The sequence below is a fragment of the Budorcas taxicolor genome, chromosome X (assembly GCF_023091745.1).
Source record: "Budorcas taxicolor isolate Tak-1 chromosome X, Takin1.1, whole genome shotgun sequence".
In the NCBI taxonomy this organism is placed as follows: Eukaryota; Metazoa; Chordata; class Mammalia; order Artiodactyla; family Bovidae; genus Budorcas; species Budorcas taxicolor.
This window is the reverse complement of record NC_068935.1, coordinates 62,297,718-62,313,205: the sequence shown is the minus strand read 5'-3', so window position 1 is coordinate 62,313,205 and position 15,488 is coordinate 62,297,718. Positions and strand designations below refer to the sequence as shown.

The following is a 15,488-nucleotide window of genomic DNA, read 5'->3' as shown; positions in this document are numbered from 1 at the left end:
TCTTGTCCGGTTGGAAGACACTGTTGTGAGCTCTGGTAAGCGCCGCCTCGGCCCCACGCTGGGCCACCAGCCCGGAGCGACACCGTAGGGACTTGTCGCTCAGGCGTTAGGGGGGTTGTTTTTGCGCCCTGGCCCTAGGACTGTAGTAACCTCCCTGCGCGTTGGAGGAGTAGCCTCCCGGATTCCCCGAGGCCGCCTGTGGACTCCCAGGGGCGGAGTGTGAGTCTCCGGGGGCGGGACCTACGCCTCCTGAGGCGGCGCGGGATGACTTCCGGAGTCCAGGCTGAGGGGCGGGGAGCGCGACAGTCGCCTGACAGACGCCTGACAGGGCGGGCCTGTGCGCTTGCGCTTGATCTGGCGCCTGCGCAGTCCGCCGGGCTCGCCTTCAGCACCCTCACCCGGGGCGGTAGGGAGGGCCGACCCAGGCAGGGCGGGGCGGCACCTCGGCTCCCGCGGCGAGGACACCCCGGGAGCAAGGCGCCACGCGTCTGGGCGCCTCTCCTTCCGGTGAGGGGCTCTGGGTCTGTGGGGCGGGGCCTCATGGAGGCCAGTGGCCCCGGGACCTGCGGAGGAGGGGCTGAGACCCGGGGCTCGGAGGGGCGGCTGGCACCTGAGTCGAGGGTACACTTCCGAGTGACAAGGTTCATCATGGAGGCAGGTAACCGCGCCAGGAAGAGGGCGGGACGTGGTGGCCGGAGCCGCAGTGCTGCCCTTGCGTCCAGCCGGCCCCCAGTCTGTCACGGGAGCCGCGAGCAGGCGGGCAGGGGCTACTGGAGTAGGGGACCCGCTTCCCGGAGGAGGGGGACCTGCCAGACGCGGAGCTGGCGTGGCTGAATGGAAGGCAGAGACCGGGCCCTAGCTGAGGCTCGGCCTGTGGGTTCTGGCCTCAGCCTTGACGCCACGCCCTGCCTCCTGGGCTTTTGGCCATTTCACGACTGGCGCCTAGGCCTCAGGAGATGTGGCAAGGGACTGGCCATAGCTTAGAAGGTGCCTTCCAACACACCTGTCTCCCAGCATAAGGGGACGCCCGCACTTGGTCATATGGAACCTTCTGGAACATGCCATTGGTGGCGCTCCTGACAGGTCCCGTCATAGCGAGGACCCAAGGCGCACCCTCTGTTCTGAACCCTGACATGGCGTCCCCTGTGCTGTTGGGCGCCCCTGCTCCCAAGGCTGAGACTAGGAAGCCAGTTGTATTTCCGTGCAAACATTGTTTCTCTGTCAAAAAAGCTAGGTTGCTTCCAATCTTGGTTACTTTGTGTACACCCTGCAGAAGAGGGGTTTGAGTGTTTCCAACCCTGTCGCGGCGTCCATGTTGAGCGCCCCTATCCCCAACAGGCGAGGGAGCCAGTTGTATTTCCATAGAAACGTTGTTTATCTGTCTAAAATGCTACATTGTTTCCAGTCTTTGTTACTTTATGTACACTCCGGGGAAGAGTGGTTTGAGTGAGTCTGCTTTCAAGTCAACATAAGCAGACTCTGGAGAAATAGTTTAGGACCATTAATCCCACTGGTGTGTACATTTAATTTTCAAAACGTTTTGAAAAGTGTATAAAGAAGGATGGCAGTGGCCCCTCATATATGCCACACATATGCTTGGAAGGTCCGTGTAAACCAGGAAAACATGCTACCCTTTGAGGCTCACATGTAGCAATACCACCTCATCTGACATCTCTGAGAATGATGGGTCCCATGTAGGAATTGTCTACATCGAACTTCACTGTCTAAAGTCAAGTTTAAACCTTGACATGCTTAGGTTTTACTAAGTGCTGAATGTTGAAAGCTAATGCTAAAATGTTTCCATATGTCCTTCCTCTCATGTTTTGCATATGCCCTTGCTCTCTCTGTGAGGCTGCATACTGGTCCAGAGATTGCCCCATCCTAATCCCCAGAACCTGGGGCTGTTAACCTCATGTAGTGAAAGAGATTTTGCAGGTGGGATTAAGCATCTTGATGTCAGGGAACTGTCTTAGATGATCTGCTGCACCTGATATAATCACACCCATCCTTAGATATAGAGGCAGGAGAAGTAGACGGCAGAGGAAAAGGCCATGTGATGATGGAAGCACAGTTAGAAGATGCTGCACTGCTGGCTTTGAAGCTGGAGGAAGAGGCCACGAGCCAAAGATTGCAGGCACCTCTAGAAACTGGAAAGGGCAAGGAAATGGATTCTCCCCTGGAACCTCCAGAAGGAACCGGCCCTGTAAGAGAAAAAACGTGTTGTTTTTAGCCAATTTGTTTATGGTATTTTGTTCCAGCAGCTCAAGGGAACTAATACATCTTTTTAGGTAGAGAATGTTGAGCACAATTTTAATGATATTGGTTGTTCTCCATCTTCCTTCAGTCTGTGGGGTGTCAAGTTAACCTTCCCTTGTTAACCCTGGTCATTGTGAATTTGTTTTAGTTCTGTGACCCAGTGCAGTGATTTCATTAGTAGCTTTCTGAGGGATTTAGGGCTTTTAAGGCCTAAATCAAACTATCATGCTCCAGTTTTTGAGTTCTTTCTGTTCCCTTTTCAGTATCTTGCTCTTCTTTCCTCAAGCCTGGCTGTGGTCATTGATGTTGTGCTTTTCTCCTGCTCGGCCTGTGGTTGCCTTTAGCAGTCACCCTGCTTCCTTTGCTTGCCTTTTCTGACCCTGTGGACTAGTACCCTAGTGCATCAGGACCTGTGGCATCTGTGTGGCACTCAGAGGCCTTTTTTCCTCTTGTCACCTTGGCAGGGTTTTGGTTACGAGCTGCAGAGGTGGGAGTGACCTCTAGTTAAATACTTCCTCACGTGGAAACCGACACACAGCTGATGCTTTTGAGATGTGCAGAAAGGGATATGCCAGGCACAGATCGGGGAGAAGTTTGAAGCCTTGGGGGCTTGGGAGACATGAGGAACCTGCAGAGCTATGAAGGGAAGGCCGCACTTGAGTGTGACCTCCAGGGGCTCATTAGCCTGTCAGAGTCTGACAAGCCTGCCTCTAAATTCCTCAGGTCAAGGACCCCGTGGAAGGGTCGGCAGCCCCTGTCAGCTGGGCCCTGGGCTCTCGGTGCTGTCCGAGCAGGCGTGTGCACCCTCAGTGCCCAACTCATTGGCGCACCTCACACTTCACAGGGGGTGAGCTCTGGATGAAGCTCTCCCGTGTGTGTTTTCTCTTGGTAGGTGTCAAGCTAGGGATGCGGTCCATCCCCATCGCCACCGCCTGTACCATTTACCATAAATTCTTCTGCGAGATCAACCTGGACGCCTACGACCCCTACTTGGTGGCCATGTCTTCCCTTTACTTGGCCGGCAAAGTGGAGGAACAGCATCTGCGCACGCGTGACATCATCAATGTTTCCAACAGGTAGCAGCTTCCAGTGTCTCCCAGATGCCAGCAGTCAAACTCAGAAGGAGGCACCTGGGTGGCCTTGAACTGGGGCCAGGAGCTCCAGCAGCAGAGGCAGAAGTGAGCGCAGTGTCAGAAGTCTAGGGACACCTGTGCAACAGCAACTGGGGCCAGATTTGGGGGAAACCTCAGAGGACTGATGGCATGCAGAGAAGGGTGGAAAGAGGCTGTTACAGGCTAGAGCAGAGGGAGCTTGCAGAGGGGCACCAAAGAAGATTCTCAAGGTGTCTTGGACAGGACAGATCAAAGCAGTTGGGTTCTGGGGCCGTTGTCCTATTTAGATGGTGTGGAAACTGAGTCAGAGTAGCCCAGGAGTGTCTCTCGCAGCCCTGGGCCTGAGTAGCCATGTTTCTGTTGGGGAAGAACATGGGGTCCAGCCAGCTGGATGGGCTGTGCCAAGGCCCAGCGGCTCTGGGAGAAAGCAGTTTCTGGAAAGTTACTGACTAGCAGTGCGTCATAGCCCTTCTAGGAACTCTGTAATCATTAAGGAAGAAAGCTATTTTGTGCTGCTTCTCTTTTAATAAACAGTTAATGGAAAAGCACTCCCCACACCATAAACATGACAGGTTCGCGATGTACTGAGAATGACTAGGAGATAAAACCAGAGAGGGCACTGCAGGGGGCCAGCCGGAGTCCACTTGTAATTGCCAGGGCCCAGCAGGGAGTGCGGGTGGGCACGAGGGGAAGTTGTAGGGCTCACTAATTGAATGTGGGCACCCAGGTGGGTTCTGTGGGGAGCTCAGAAGACGAGAGGGGAGCTGAGAATGATGACTCAGTGGCTGAGAGTTCTGATCACTCGAGTGTAAATCCTGTTCCCGTACATCGTAGTGATCTTGCATAGGTGGGAGTCTTGTAGACAAATAAGGTGTACACAAGGACAGAAAGATCTGGAGTGAAAGAAAGACAATCTGGGAAATAGCTGAATACTTTTATGTTTCTGAGTGTGTATCATCCCTGTGTTTAAATACCTTCCCTGGGCCCAGACTGAGTGCCATGGGCATTGCCACCCCCGGGTGCAAAGAGCCCATGTCTTGCTGAGTGCCATGGCACAGCCACTGGGGCTAACACTGGAGGCAGCTTCTTTCCTCCCTGGTTCCTGTTTTTATCCCCTATGTAGACATGTAGGTGGACCCTATGCTGGTCAATGACAGAGGAGCTCTGGTGTGTGTATCTGGACACCCCATGACAGGGCTCCTGGGGGCACCCCCTTCTATTGCCAGCCATGTTGTTTCTCTGTTCAGGTACTTCCACCCGGGCAGTGACCCCTTGGAGCTGGACTCGCGCTTCTGGGAGATCCGGGACAGCATCGTACAGTGCGAACTGCTCGTGCTGCGGGTCCTGCGTTTTCAGGTCTCCTTCCAGCACCCGCACAAGGTACATGTGGTGGGGGTTGGTAGAAGGGCAGCAGTCACTTATGGTTCCCAGCAGCATGAAAGTCTTTGCTCTTTATCTGGAAAGTGCAGTCATCTGAGCCTGGAGCCACACAGGGCCCCGAGGAGGCACAGTGACGCTCGGGTGGCCTGTCTCATCCCCACTCCCAGGGTTCTCAGGCAGCTCTGATTTCAGCTTCTGCCTTTCTGCCCACTCGGCTGTGGCTGAAACCTGGGATCCATGTGCCCTCTGAAGCCTGTACCTGTCCCTAGACCCATATAAGTTGTGTGTTCACTGACCCACAAAAGCAGAGGCAAGGCCGGTTTCATGACCTGCTGGAGTCTCTGTTCCTGGGAGTTGCTACTCCACCTCACAGCTCACACGCAGCTCATCTGTGCAGAAAAACCCTGAGAAAAGCTGGGTCACTGACTTCACTGCTAGGAAAACATTCCTCCCGACAGCAGAGCTATCACAGAAAGTAGCCCTGCAGCAGAATCATTTGGGGTCCTGAGGCCTCATGTGGGCATTTGGTGGGTGGACTGCAGAGAGAAGGGGGAGGTGCTGTGATGTGGGCCTCTGCACTGTGATTTTGTCTCTTTCCCATTGGAATTTTTGTCGAGTGAGTTGTAGATTTAGAAGGAGTCAGAAGAAATAGCCCAGCCTCCCCAAATGGCATTTTGCAAAACTCGAATAAATAGAAGATAACAGTCAGGGTGTGGGCACTGATACAACACCCCTGCCCAAGTTCTGGGTGTTGCTTGTTTGTCACGTGTACTGGTGGCCACTGCCTTGGTTAACGTATGAAAGAACAACTTGGTCACCGTGGAGGCCTTCCTATTTCCCCTGTTACCATCTCTTCCCCCCACCACCTCCCTAATCCCAGAACCCATGGTGGAGATGCTCAGCAGTCATGGTTTGTGTTGGTGCACAGTGCAGGGCTCCCCTCCCCATGGGCTCAAGGAGAGCATGTGTTCAGGTAGAACAGGAGCTGACAGTCAAGCTGGAGGGTGTTCAGAGACTTGAGCTCCCCTGATGTCCTGTCTCTGGCTGGCCCGTGGGGGCTGTGGTCTGTTCTGCAGATCAGGCTGCTGTTTCTGGAGCTTTATGTTTGAGCTGGGCCAAGGGGAGGAGCAGAATAATCGCTGATGGTGTCCGGAGCAGGGCCATGTTGACAGAGAGGCCCAGGCAGGGTTCAGGAGCTGGGTTCAGAGGACAAGAGTGGGCAAACCGGTGGGGACCTGGGGCAAGGGTCGCTGGAGGTGGACACAGGGAGACGGCATCTGATCTGTGATGTATACACACCATGGCAGTTTAGGAGAGAGAGGCTGGCAGGGGGAGGGCCTGCAGACTCCCGGTTAAGGAGGCAGGTGATGGTGGGGGGCGGCTGACTGGTGTGTCTTTACAGTACCTGCTCCACTACCTGGTCTCGCTCAAGAACTGGCTGAACCGTTACAGCTGGCAGCGGACCCCTGTCTCCGTTACCGCCTGGGCTTTGCTACAGGACAGCTACCACGGGGGGCTATGCCTCCGCTTCCGGGCTCAGCACATAGCCGTGGCAGTAATCCACCTGGCCCTACAAGCCTATGGGGTTGAAGTGCCTGCTGAGGCCGAGGCCGAGAAGCCATGGTGGCAGGTGAGGTGACTGCACTGGTGTGTGTCTCCCCCCCACCCCCCGCCTTTTCCCTCCCTGAGGACCTTCAGCAGTCCCCACACCAGGCGTCAAATGTCTTTGTAGTGATTACCTGCAAAGAAAGATGCAGGCTACTGGGGAACCCTGAAGCTTGAAAGTAATCCTGTCACCATAGCCTAAGCTGGGCTCTTCCCCCTTGATATTGTGGATGTTTGGGGGGTCACGCTGGGCACTGTTGGGTGCAGGGCGGCATCACCAGCCTCCACTCACTGGATGCCGTGACAACCCAAGCGGTATCCAGACATTGCCAAGTGTCTCGGGGTGGGGAGGGGGTCATCCCTGGTTGAGAACTACTGAGCTCAGTCAAGCACTTTTATTGCATTGAGTGGGAGCTTGCTGTAGGTGAGACATCAGTAAGTCTGGCATCACATTCGAAGTATCAGGGGTGCCCTAAAACGACAGTGGCTGGTAGGTAGGTAGATAGGCGATAGATACAGAGATGGATCAGTGATGAGTGGATGGATAGATGTTAGAATGGGAATGTCGACGGATGATGGATGGGTGGGTGGATGAATGGATAAACAGAGGAGATAGATGACAGCCCTCCTCCTCAAGACCAGCTGGACCCAGGGAGCAGTTTATTGAGAGCTGGGTCAACTGTGTCCACCAGAAAGGCTGCATGCAGTCCTAGCAGGTTTCCATCAGTAGTCCCACCATTGCTTAAAATGGGATTTTGAGATCATTCTTTGTTTTTCCTTTCCCATGCTTGAAATCTGCTGTTCCTTTCTTCATGAAACGAAGCTCATTGTCCCTCCTCGTCCTGGAATGAGATTCCATGTGAGCAGACTTTGAATTGCTGGAAGACTCCCCCTCTTTGTGCACTACCCCTCCTCTGTGAACCTACAGTGGCTGCCTCCCCCTTCCTGAGCACCTCCCCGCCCCCGCCAGGCTGCCCTTCCTCGGAGATAGCAGCTTCTGTCTGTGCTTTATTGTCCTTTCCTGCCTGTCTGTCCTTCCCCCTCTCCTGAAGCCAGGGATCTTGTTTGCTTCATCAGCGGCCCCAAGCCCAGCGCCTGGGCCTGGTGGGTAGTAGGTGTGCAAGTATCGTCGAACAAAGGTGTCTGGCCCCAACCTCAGGCTGGATGTAGCCTGATGGCAGCTTGGAGGGGGGAGCGGGAAGGGTGGCTGTATGGACAAAAGCATTGCTCTGTGCTGGACTTCTTGGGGACTTCCAGATTGTGTGACCCCCTGCGTCCCCCTTCTGTTGAATCAGGTAGTGGGCCTCTTTTCTGGGTGACACACTTCCCCTGTGTGAGCCTACTTCTCTGGGCAGCATAGCTGTGCTTCCCTTGTTCTTTGCTCTCTTTGGGTGGCTCTGGGCTCCATGTGCTGGAGCTCTTGGGCCTCCTCTGGGCGTGTGAAGGCCACTTGCTTGCTGATGAGAGATACTTCCTGCTCACGTGCACCCAGCTGCCACCTCTGTGATGCCACTTGTCTGCTCTGGGTGGGCTTCCCACACTGCTCAAGAGACTTGACATCCCCCGTGAAGCCTGTCTGCCCTTGGGTGTGGTGGTGGCAGTGGGGCAGCCCTTGGCACCCAACTGCATTTGTCTTCTGGGTGGATGACACTCCAGCTCTAAAGCAGTAGTGAGTTGTAGCAGGACTCAGAATTTCCATCCTTTTTTAAGGCTGAGTGCCGTTCCTTGGTACAGCTGGTCTGCATCATGTTAGTCCATCCTCTGTGGATGGACTCTTGGGTTGCTTCCAGATTTTGGCCCTGGGCTACTTTTTAATGGTCATTTCTTGGCTTGGGGTCTCCAGAAGCATTCAGGTAGTGGATCCTGACAAGCAAGCCTGTGTTTCTGAGATATTTATTTTCCACCCAGAGTGTGGGGGCAGGGGGAGGGAGGGGAATGGCTGGATCTTCCTGAGCTGGATGGGGAGGGCAGGGGTTTTTCCAGGTCACTGTCTCCCACCTGAGATGACAGCCCCGATGGGTTCAAGCTTCCTTGGGTGTCCATGCAGCAGGGGGAACTCAAGTCCAGCTTTTGCCCTGGCTCAGCCCCAGACCTGGAGCTCAGGCAGCAACCCCCAGGCCTGGGGGCCACAGCATCCAACCAGGGACTCCTTGTTTTGCCTTTTACTTCTGGTGTCATCAGGGGTCCTCAGGAGCACCCTTAAGCTCCATGTGTCACTGGGAGGATCCCCAGAGTTCAGAAAAGCCATTATACTCATGGTTATGGGTGTCAGGGTTAGTTCCTGGGGAAGGATGCAGGTTGAAATCAGCCAAGATAAGAGGAATGGAGGTATGGTCCAGGAGAGAGCAGGTCCAAGCTCCCAGGCAGGGCCCTTCTCATCAGGCAGGGCCTAGCAGTCCCTTCCCAGGAGCAGGGCCAGGGCCAGACCTTACTTGGAAACAGGCAGGGTAACCCCTTTCATTGGGGCCCCTGGGGACTCATCTTGCAATTTTATAAGCTCTGTGGCACAGTCAAGGGGCAGTCTGAGCAATTTCCTGGTGGTACAGTGGTTAGGACTCTGCACTCTCACTGCTGGGACCTGGGTTCGGTCTCTAGTCAGGAATTAAGATCCCTCAAGCCGAGTGTTGCCACCAAGAAAAAAAAGAAGATGGTCTGGTCCAGGGTAGAGAGCAAGTCCATGTGTTCCTCAGGGGCTGGCCTAAGGTGGGGTGTGTCCAGTCTACTTCTGGAAATGGACGCCCCCAGAAACCATGGAGCTGAGAACTCATGGGTAGGAGCCTGTGCTCTGGGCCCAGCTCTGTCACCAGCTCCCCACATACCCAGGACAAGTCCCCTCTTCTATGTGAGCTGGATGATCACCAAAGCCTCTTCTGTCTGGAATGGTCTCCAATAGCAGAGTCCCCATGCGATCTCCACTCCCATGTACTGTGGTTCTGTGCTTAGTGGCAGGTGCCTTGTTTAACCCAGAGGGAGTCTAACCAGAGCCTGTTTTCCTTCTCCTCCTTTTTAGGTGTTTAGTGAAGACCTTACCAAGCCAACCATTGATAACATTGTGTCTGATCTCATTCAGATTTATACCATGGACACAGAGATCCCCTAAAGCCCTGGTCCAGGCCTCCCCAAAGAGAAGCCCGGGACGCTTGGCAGCCTGGGGACAGCACCGCCAAAGGGCCGTGAAGGCCAGCCCCCAGAGGACCAGCTGGGAGGGCTGGTGAAGGCGATGACTGTCCCCAGCAGCTGTGGTCGGGACAATGACGAGAGTCACGCCTTCAGCGGGCAGGCTGAGAGTATACTGCGTGAGGTGGCTCAAGGCCAGTCGCCGCGTCAACATTTGTGCTTTGAGAGGACCTGACTGCCGTTGAAGAGTGATGTCATCAGCAGGAAAATCTAAGAAGCTATGGGACTGCACCCCTGGGGATTTTTTAAAAGCCAGATTTATAGAAAGTATGAACGAATGTTCAACATAGATGGAATTTTATTTTGTGTAATAAAAGATGATAGAAATCAGCTGAGACGCCCGGTGTTTGCTCTGTAGCCCGTGCTGCCCTAGAGGTCTGTGGGTACCATCCAGACTTGATTTCTCCTCAGAGGCTCTCCAGGTGGAATTGCCCTTCCTACAACCTGAGGTGCCAAGGGCAGACCCTCCACCACTTCTGGAAGGGCAGGATGACACAGCTTGTGCCCATGTCACAATGGCACCCCCTAGAGGAGCCCACGTGACCTTCCTCTGCTGGGATACTTGCAGGGCTTGGCAGTAATTCTGCTTGGTGAATGAACTTACATTTTGGAAGGAGGGGTTAAGGACTATCATTTGAGATCAAGAAATCTAGATCTGACCAAAATGTATCTAGAAAGTTACAGATTTTTTTTAAAAGTGCCGAGATGGTGAGTCTAGATGCAGAGTCTAGTTAATCTCCGGCCCAAATGTCCTCCCTGGGAGAAAGGGTCCAGGCTCCACGTGTGCTTGTGGGACCGCCCTTCACCATGATAGTGTGGGGCCTGGGGGACTGTCCCAGGCACTTTACTGCATTTCTGAGCTTGTCACCAGGGAATGTGGGCTCTGGACACTGGCCACTGTGCCCTCTGGCACCCACAGGTGTGGGAGCTGGTTGGCATGCCTGGGGTCCACTGGGTCAGGGACTTGAGGAGTCATACCTCGGTGCTAAGTCAGGCAGCAAGGCTCCCTTGAGTTATGAAGTGACTGTGTTATTTGGCTTCAAGGTGAAGGATATGAGCCAAGGTCCCCTTTTCCACTTTGTCCTTCCCTTTGAGGACAGAATTGGTGCCCAAGCCCAGGGCCTGGGCTCAGAGTGTGGATGGTGGAGGGTGAGGGCCTGGCTGGGCTCTGAAGGCGGCTTTGGGTTTCTTGCCAGTCCTTTCCACCTTGTGCTTTCTAAAAGGCACCTTGCCTCTATCACCCCCTTTCTCCCCACAGGCGGGGTGTAGCCCCCAACCCTGGGACTTGCCTGGCCTGTGTTGACTAGCTCTGTCCTTGGTGTCCCAACCCCAGCTGTGAGCCACAGAGCTGAACTGGGTGAGCTCTGGGCTGCGGGGCTAATAGCAGCCTCTCTGGAGGTTTTGTGGCCCTAAGTTTCCTCTCAACGATAATCAGGTATCAGGCAAGTTCCTTTGTCTCAATGGGACTCAGTTTCCCGCTGTGTAAATCAAGCAGGTTAGACCAAAACATTTCAGAATGTGATAGCTATTTTAACTCCCTCATCCCACGTGTGTTATCTGTCACACTGCCCTGGGGACTTAGGGCATCACTGAGGGGTTGTATGTGTGTGTTGTCTTTGGAACAGAGGTAAGGAATGGTATTGGGACATATGTGATGCTTTTGGGGAATATGTGACATGGCCAGCTCTGCTTTGTAAGGACAGTTCAGTCACACAATATGAATTAAAATCTGGTCCAGAGTGGTTTTCTTTTGTTTGCTTTGGCTTCCTATTACTGAGGCTTTGTAAAAGATAATAAGGATTAAAGAGATACAGTCTTCTGTCTTTTTTATTTTAGATTCAAAAAGGTCAATAATGAGAGATAAAGATTTTCTAGAACCCCAGGCCTCTGGGAACTTTTTAGTCCAGAGCGCATCTTAAAGTGATAAATCCTTCCTTGGCCTGTCAAGCCAGAGAAAGGGGGGGAGCAAACCAGGTCCTTGTAGGGGCTCGGTCCATCTCTCCATCTCTTCTTTTGTAGCTGGGATGGAGTGTCTGGTGTCCCCAAAAGACATGGTCACATCCTAAGCCCCAGAACCTGTGGAGATGGGACCTTATTTGCAAATAGAGCCTTTGCAGTGTCATCAAGGTAAGATGCGATCTTACAGGAGTAGGGTGGCCCTCGTGCAATATGCCTGGTGTCCTTTATAAGAAGAGAGACAGACACATACCAGGTGGAGACACAAGCTCATAAGGACAAGGCCCCATGATGATGCAGGCAGAAACTAGACTTATTTGTCTATAAGCCAAGGACTGCCAGTGATGCCAGAAACTGGGGAAAACTAGAATCTGCCTTCTGGCCTCCAGAATCAGGAGAGAAGAAAGGCCTGCTGCTTAGGTCCCCCGAGTTCATGGCAGCCACCTGTGTTCCAAGGCTGCCGGCTGATAAGAATGGCTCCCAGCTTTGTGAAGGGATGGGTGTCGTAGTATTTTCCCTGCCTCAAGGAGTTGGTGAGTGACCAGTTGTTGTTGTTTTTTTTTTCCCTTGGCAACCTGAGTCCTATTTGCTCATGGAAGTCTACGGAAAAGAGAACTCAGATATAGATGAGTAATATCTCCCCAGAAGGCACAGCTATCTTGATATGGTGTTTGGCCCAACCTCCACTGACTTCACCTTCTTATTTGAGAGGACCTCGTGTATCAATGAAGCCAGAACTTCTTGCTATTTGTTTCTCTGCTGTTTGCTGCCATTTGCCTTTGGCCTTTTCTGCAAGTATGGCCTCAGGTGGTTGGGAGGGAGCTTAGGAGCCATTTTGCTTGTTTCTTGGCAGTTTCCCTGGAAAATGCTCCCTCTGGCGCTGCCATGTCTACCAGGGTGACATGCACAGTGGAGGAATAGAAATACGAGGAAACAGGATGCAGGGACTTTGGGCCCTGTTTCCACACAAGTCATCTGCAAATCATGAGCCAGGGTTGCCCTTGTGGCTCTGCTGGTGGGGCAGAGTGGCTGGGCCATGCAGCTTGGCTGTCCCCAGGACAGATGTTCAAAGACACTTGATGTGTGAAGGCATGAATGGTGCAGTGACCCTTGGAGCCAGGGAATGAGGGCAATAATGGGCTTTCTTTCCATGGCTTTGGTTTAAAGAGGAAATCTGTGATGGTAACCCTTGTACACTGCTGGGGGGAATGGAAAAGGGTGCCATGGAAAATGGTCTGGCTGTTCCTCCAAAAAGTAAATAGAAGATTACCATAGGTGGAGAACAGTGTGGATATTCCTTAAAAAACTGGAAATAGAACTGCCATATGACCCGGCAATCCCGCTGCTGGGCATACACACTGAGGAAACCAGAACTGAAAGAGACATGTGTACCCCAATGTTCACTGCAGCACTGTTTACAGTAGCCAGGACATGGAAGCAACCAAATGTCCATCGGCAGATGAATGGGTAAGAAAGCCGTGGTACATATACACAATGGAGTATTACTCAGCTATTAAAAAGAATGCATTTGAATCAGTTTTAATGAGGTGGATGAAACTGAAGCCTATTATACAGAGTGAAGTAAGTCAGAAAGAAAAACACCAATACAGCATATTAATGCATATATATGGAAGTTAGAAAGATGGTAACAATGACCCTATATGTGAGACAGCAAAAGAGACACAGATGTAAAGAACAGACTTTTGGACTCTGTGGGAGAAGGAGAGGGTGGGATGATTTGAGAGAATAGCATTGAAACACATATATTACCATATGTGAAATAGATCATCAGTCCAGGTTCGATGCATGAGGCAGGGGGCTCAGAGCTGGTGCACTGGGATGACCCTGAGAGATGGGATGGAGAGGGAGGTGGGAGGGGGGTTTAGGATGGAGGATACATGTACACCCATGGCTGATTCATGTCAATGTATGGCAAAAACCACTACAGTATTGTAATTAGCCTCCAATTAAAATAAATTAATTAATTAAAAAAAAGATTATCATAGGATCCAGCAATTCCACTTTTGGGTATCTACTGAAAAGCAGTGAACACAGAGGCTCAAACACATATGCATACGCCCATGTTCACAGGTGTGCAGTTCACAGAAGTCAAAAGGTAGAAGGAACCCGCATCCATCGATGCATGCCTGGTTGAAGAGAACATGGTCCAGCCCCACAATGGAGTGTGATTCAGCCTTCAAACGACAGCCACTACAACATGGCTGGACCTACAAGGCATGATGATCAGTGAGAGAATCCAAACACAAGGATAGACCCCATATGACTCCACTGGTATGAGGTGTCTAGAGTTTTCAGACCCTAGAGAGAGTAGGATTGGGGGGCATGGGCTGGGGGAGGAGATGGTGTTTAATGGGGCAGAGTTTCCATTGGGGAAGATGGGCAGTTCTGGGGATGGCTGCACACCCACGTGAACATACTTAATGCCGCCAACCTGAACACTTAAAAATAGTCAAGATGCTAAATGTGATGTTATTTGTACTTTGCAGCAGTGAAAATAAAAAGACACCATCTGCATGTGTGCCAGGGTTCTGGCATTTGGGTGGTATTCCCCACCCCACCCACCTCTGAGGATGCTAGTCTAGACATTCAGGTGAGGCCCTTCCAGGTCAAGACCATTCAAGCCTGACCACACAGAGCAGGTGAGCTGAGCACTCTCCTCCTTCCATTAGGATCAGCAAGGTGGCTGCACCCCCGGGAACCCCGCTGTCCCTGGGGCTCACCCCAGCTTGATGAAGGGGAGAACACCACCTCTCTAGCTTCAGAGGAGAATTCACCAAATAAATCACACACATTACCCAGAGTGAGATTGTACAGCAGCCTTGCATTTTTTTTTTCAATATACAGAAATTTTGGTCTAGTCTTAAAATTAGGAAATTCAACTACAGACTTTAAATTATGATGCATCTGTGGTCTTCTTCATTAAGTTATATTTGTTCATCTTTTTTAACAGGCAGATAAAAATGTAAAACAGATTTAATAACTGAACACAGTTGACCAAGCCATTCCGTATAAGATAATGCTTTAGAGAGAGGGGCTTCCCGGTGAGACAGGGTCCCCTAGTCTGAAGACACACAGAAACGAGAGCAGCGGTCTGCACCCCACACCCCGTGGAAAGGCACCCGGGGACTAAACGGTCGCCGAGCACAGGAGGCGACTGGATAGCAGCAGTGAGGCTTGCGCTATATGTCAACCATGTGTCCTACCAGTGTGTCTACAACAGAGGATGAAAAGAAGCCCGTGAGCGTAGTGTTCCGCGTGCATCTTCTTCCATTTCAACATTTCCAATTTGAATTCTTGGTTAAGAACACACAGACCTGCGACAAATTGAGTTGCCCTGTTTGTTGTTGTTTAAACAAGGACATTGGAGAACAATTTACAAATGGGTAACATTCTCAATGTGCCCTTTGGAAAAAAGGGATGGCTTTAAGTTATCTGTAGCTGGCATTGTTAGTGGGATTTGCCTTTCTAACCGAAATACCCTGGCCCGAGATATGACTACTCCTGCTCAGGGGTGACATGGTGTTATGTTAACAGTGGGGACTTGAGCGCGCTTGGGACGCCACCCATCCAGACGTGCACAGACACAGGTCGAGGTCAGACCAGCCCTGGCCAGGGGCTGTGGGATGGGCCCAGGATGGGCGAACCAGCCTTGCCAGTGGTCTAGTTAATGCCTCTCCGCCCCTCAGCTCCCAACTGTCCCCCAGTGGCTCAGCTCCCAGGCCCCAGCCACAGGCTGTGGTTGGACCCCAACCTCCTCTGTGCAAAATGGGAGACAAGAATTCTGAAGGTAAAAGAACCACTGCTTTTTTCTGCATTTCCCTCCTGGGATATCATAAATTTGAGGAAAACTGAGGGCATGCTGGGGGTCCACACTGCCAGGAGAGGCCCCCAAGGGAACTGTCTGGGGAACCCAGATCCAGCCCTCCACGTGGGCTCAGCCAACCACGTGGCAGAGCTGACCTCCTCAGCTTCCCACTTTCG

The 15,488-nt window shown here is 52.4% G+C and overlaps 1 protein-coding gene across 7 annotated transcripts; it reads left to right on the top strand.

The window, feature by feature from the left end:
• The first annotated feature begins 407 nt into the window (after nucleotides 1-407).
• On the top strand, nucleotides 408-9,848 carry CCNQ (cyclin Q). Of its 7 annotated transcripts, XM_052663143.1 has the most exons (7): nucleotides 535-658; nucleotides 2,013-2,203; nucleotides 3,149-3,332; nucleotides 4,616-4,748; nucleotides 6,151-6,378; nucleotides 7,177-7,212; nucleotides 9,364-9,848. In XM_052663143.1, exons 3-7 carry the CDS (start codon nucleotides 3,163-3,165, stop codon nucleotides 9,451-9,453), a joined length of 657 nt encoding a protein of 218 aa, XP_052519103.1. In that variant the 5' UTR covers nucleotides 535-658; nucleotides 2,013-2,203; nucleotides 3,149-3,162; the 3' UTR covers nucleotides 9,454-9,848. The 7 variants fall into 7 exon arrangements, with proteins under 7 accessions (XP_052519105.1, XP_052519101.1, XP_052519099.1 ...); XM_052663145.1 differs by lacking the exons at nucleotides 535-658; nucleotides 2,013-2,203 and adding an exon at nucleotides 408-507; XM_052663141.1 differs by lacking the exon at nucleotides 2,013-2,203 and having other exon boundaries at nucleotides 408-658; nucleotides 9,424-9,848.
• Nucleotides 9,849-15,488: the final 5,640 nt, after the last annotated feature.

What these genes read in the sequence shown, in the direction of transcription:
- CCNQ (XM_052663139.1), top strand. Translation starts at nt 541, where the DNA reads ATGGAGGCCAGTGGCCCCGGGACCTGCGGAGGAGGGGCTGAGACCCGG. An exon ending in CCTTCCAGCACCCGCACAAG is followed by an intron (nt 4,749 to 6,150) that starts GTACATGTGGTG and finishes GTGTCTTTACAG; the next exon opens with TACCTGCTCCACTACCTGGT. An exon ending in CCGAGAAGCCATGGTGGCAG is followed by an intron (nt 6,379 to 7,176) that starts GTGAGGTGACTG and finishes CATGAAACGAAG; the next exon opens with CTCATTGTCCCTCCTCGTCC.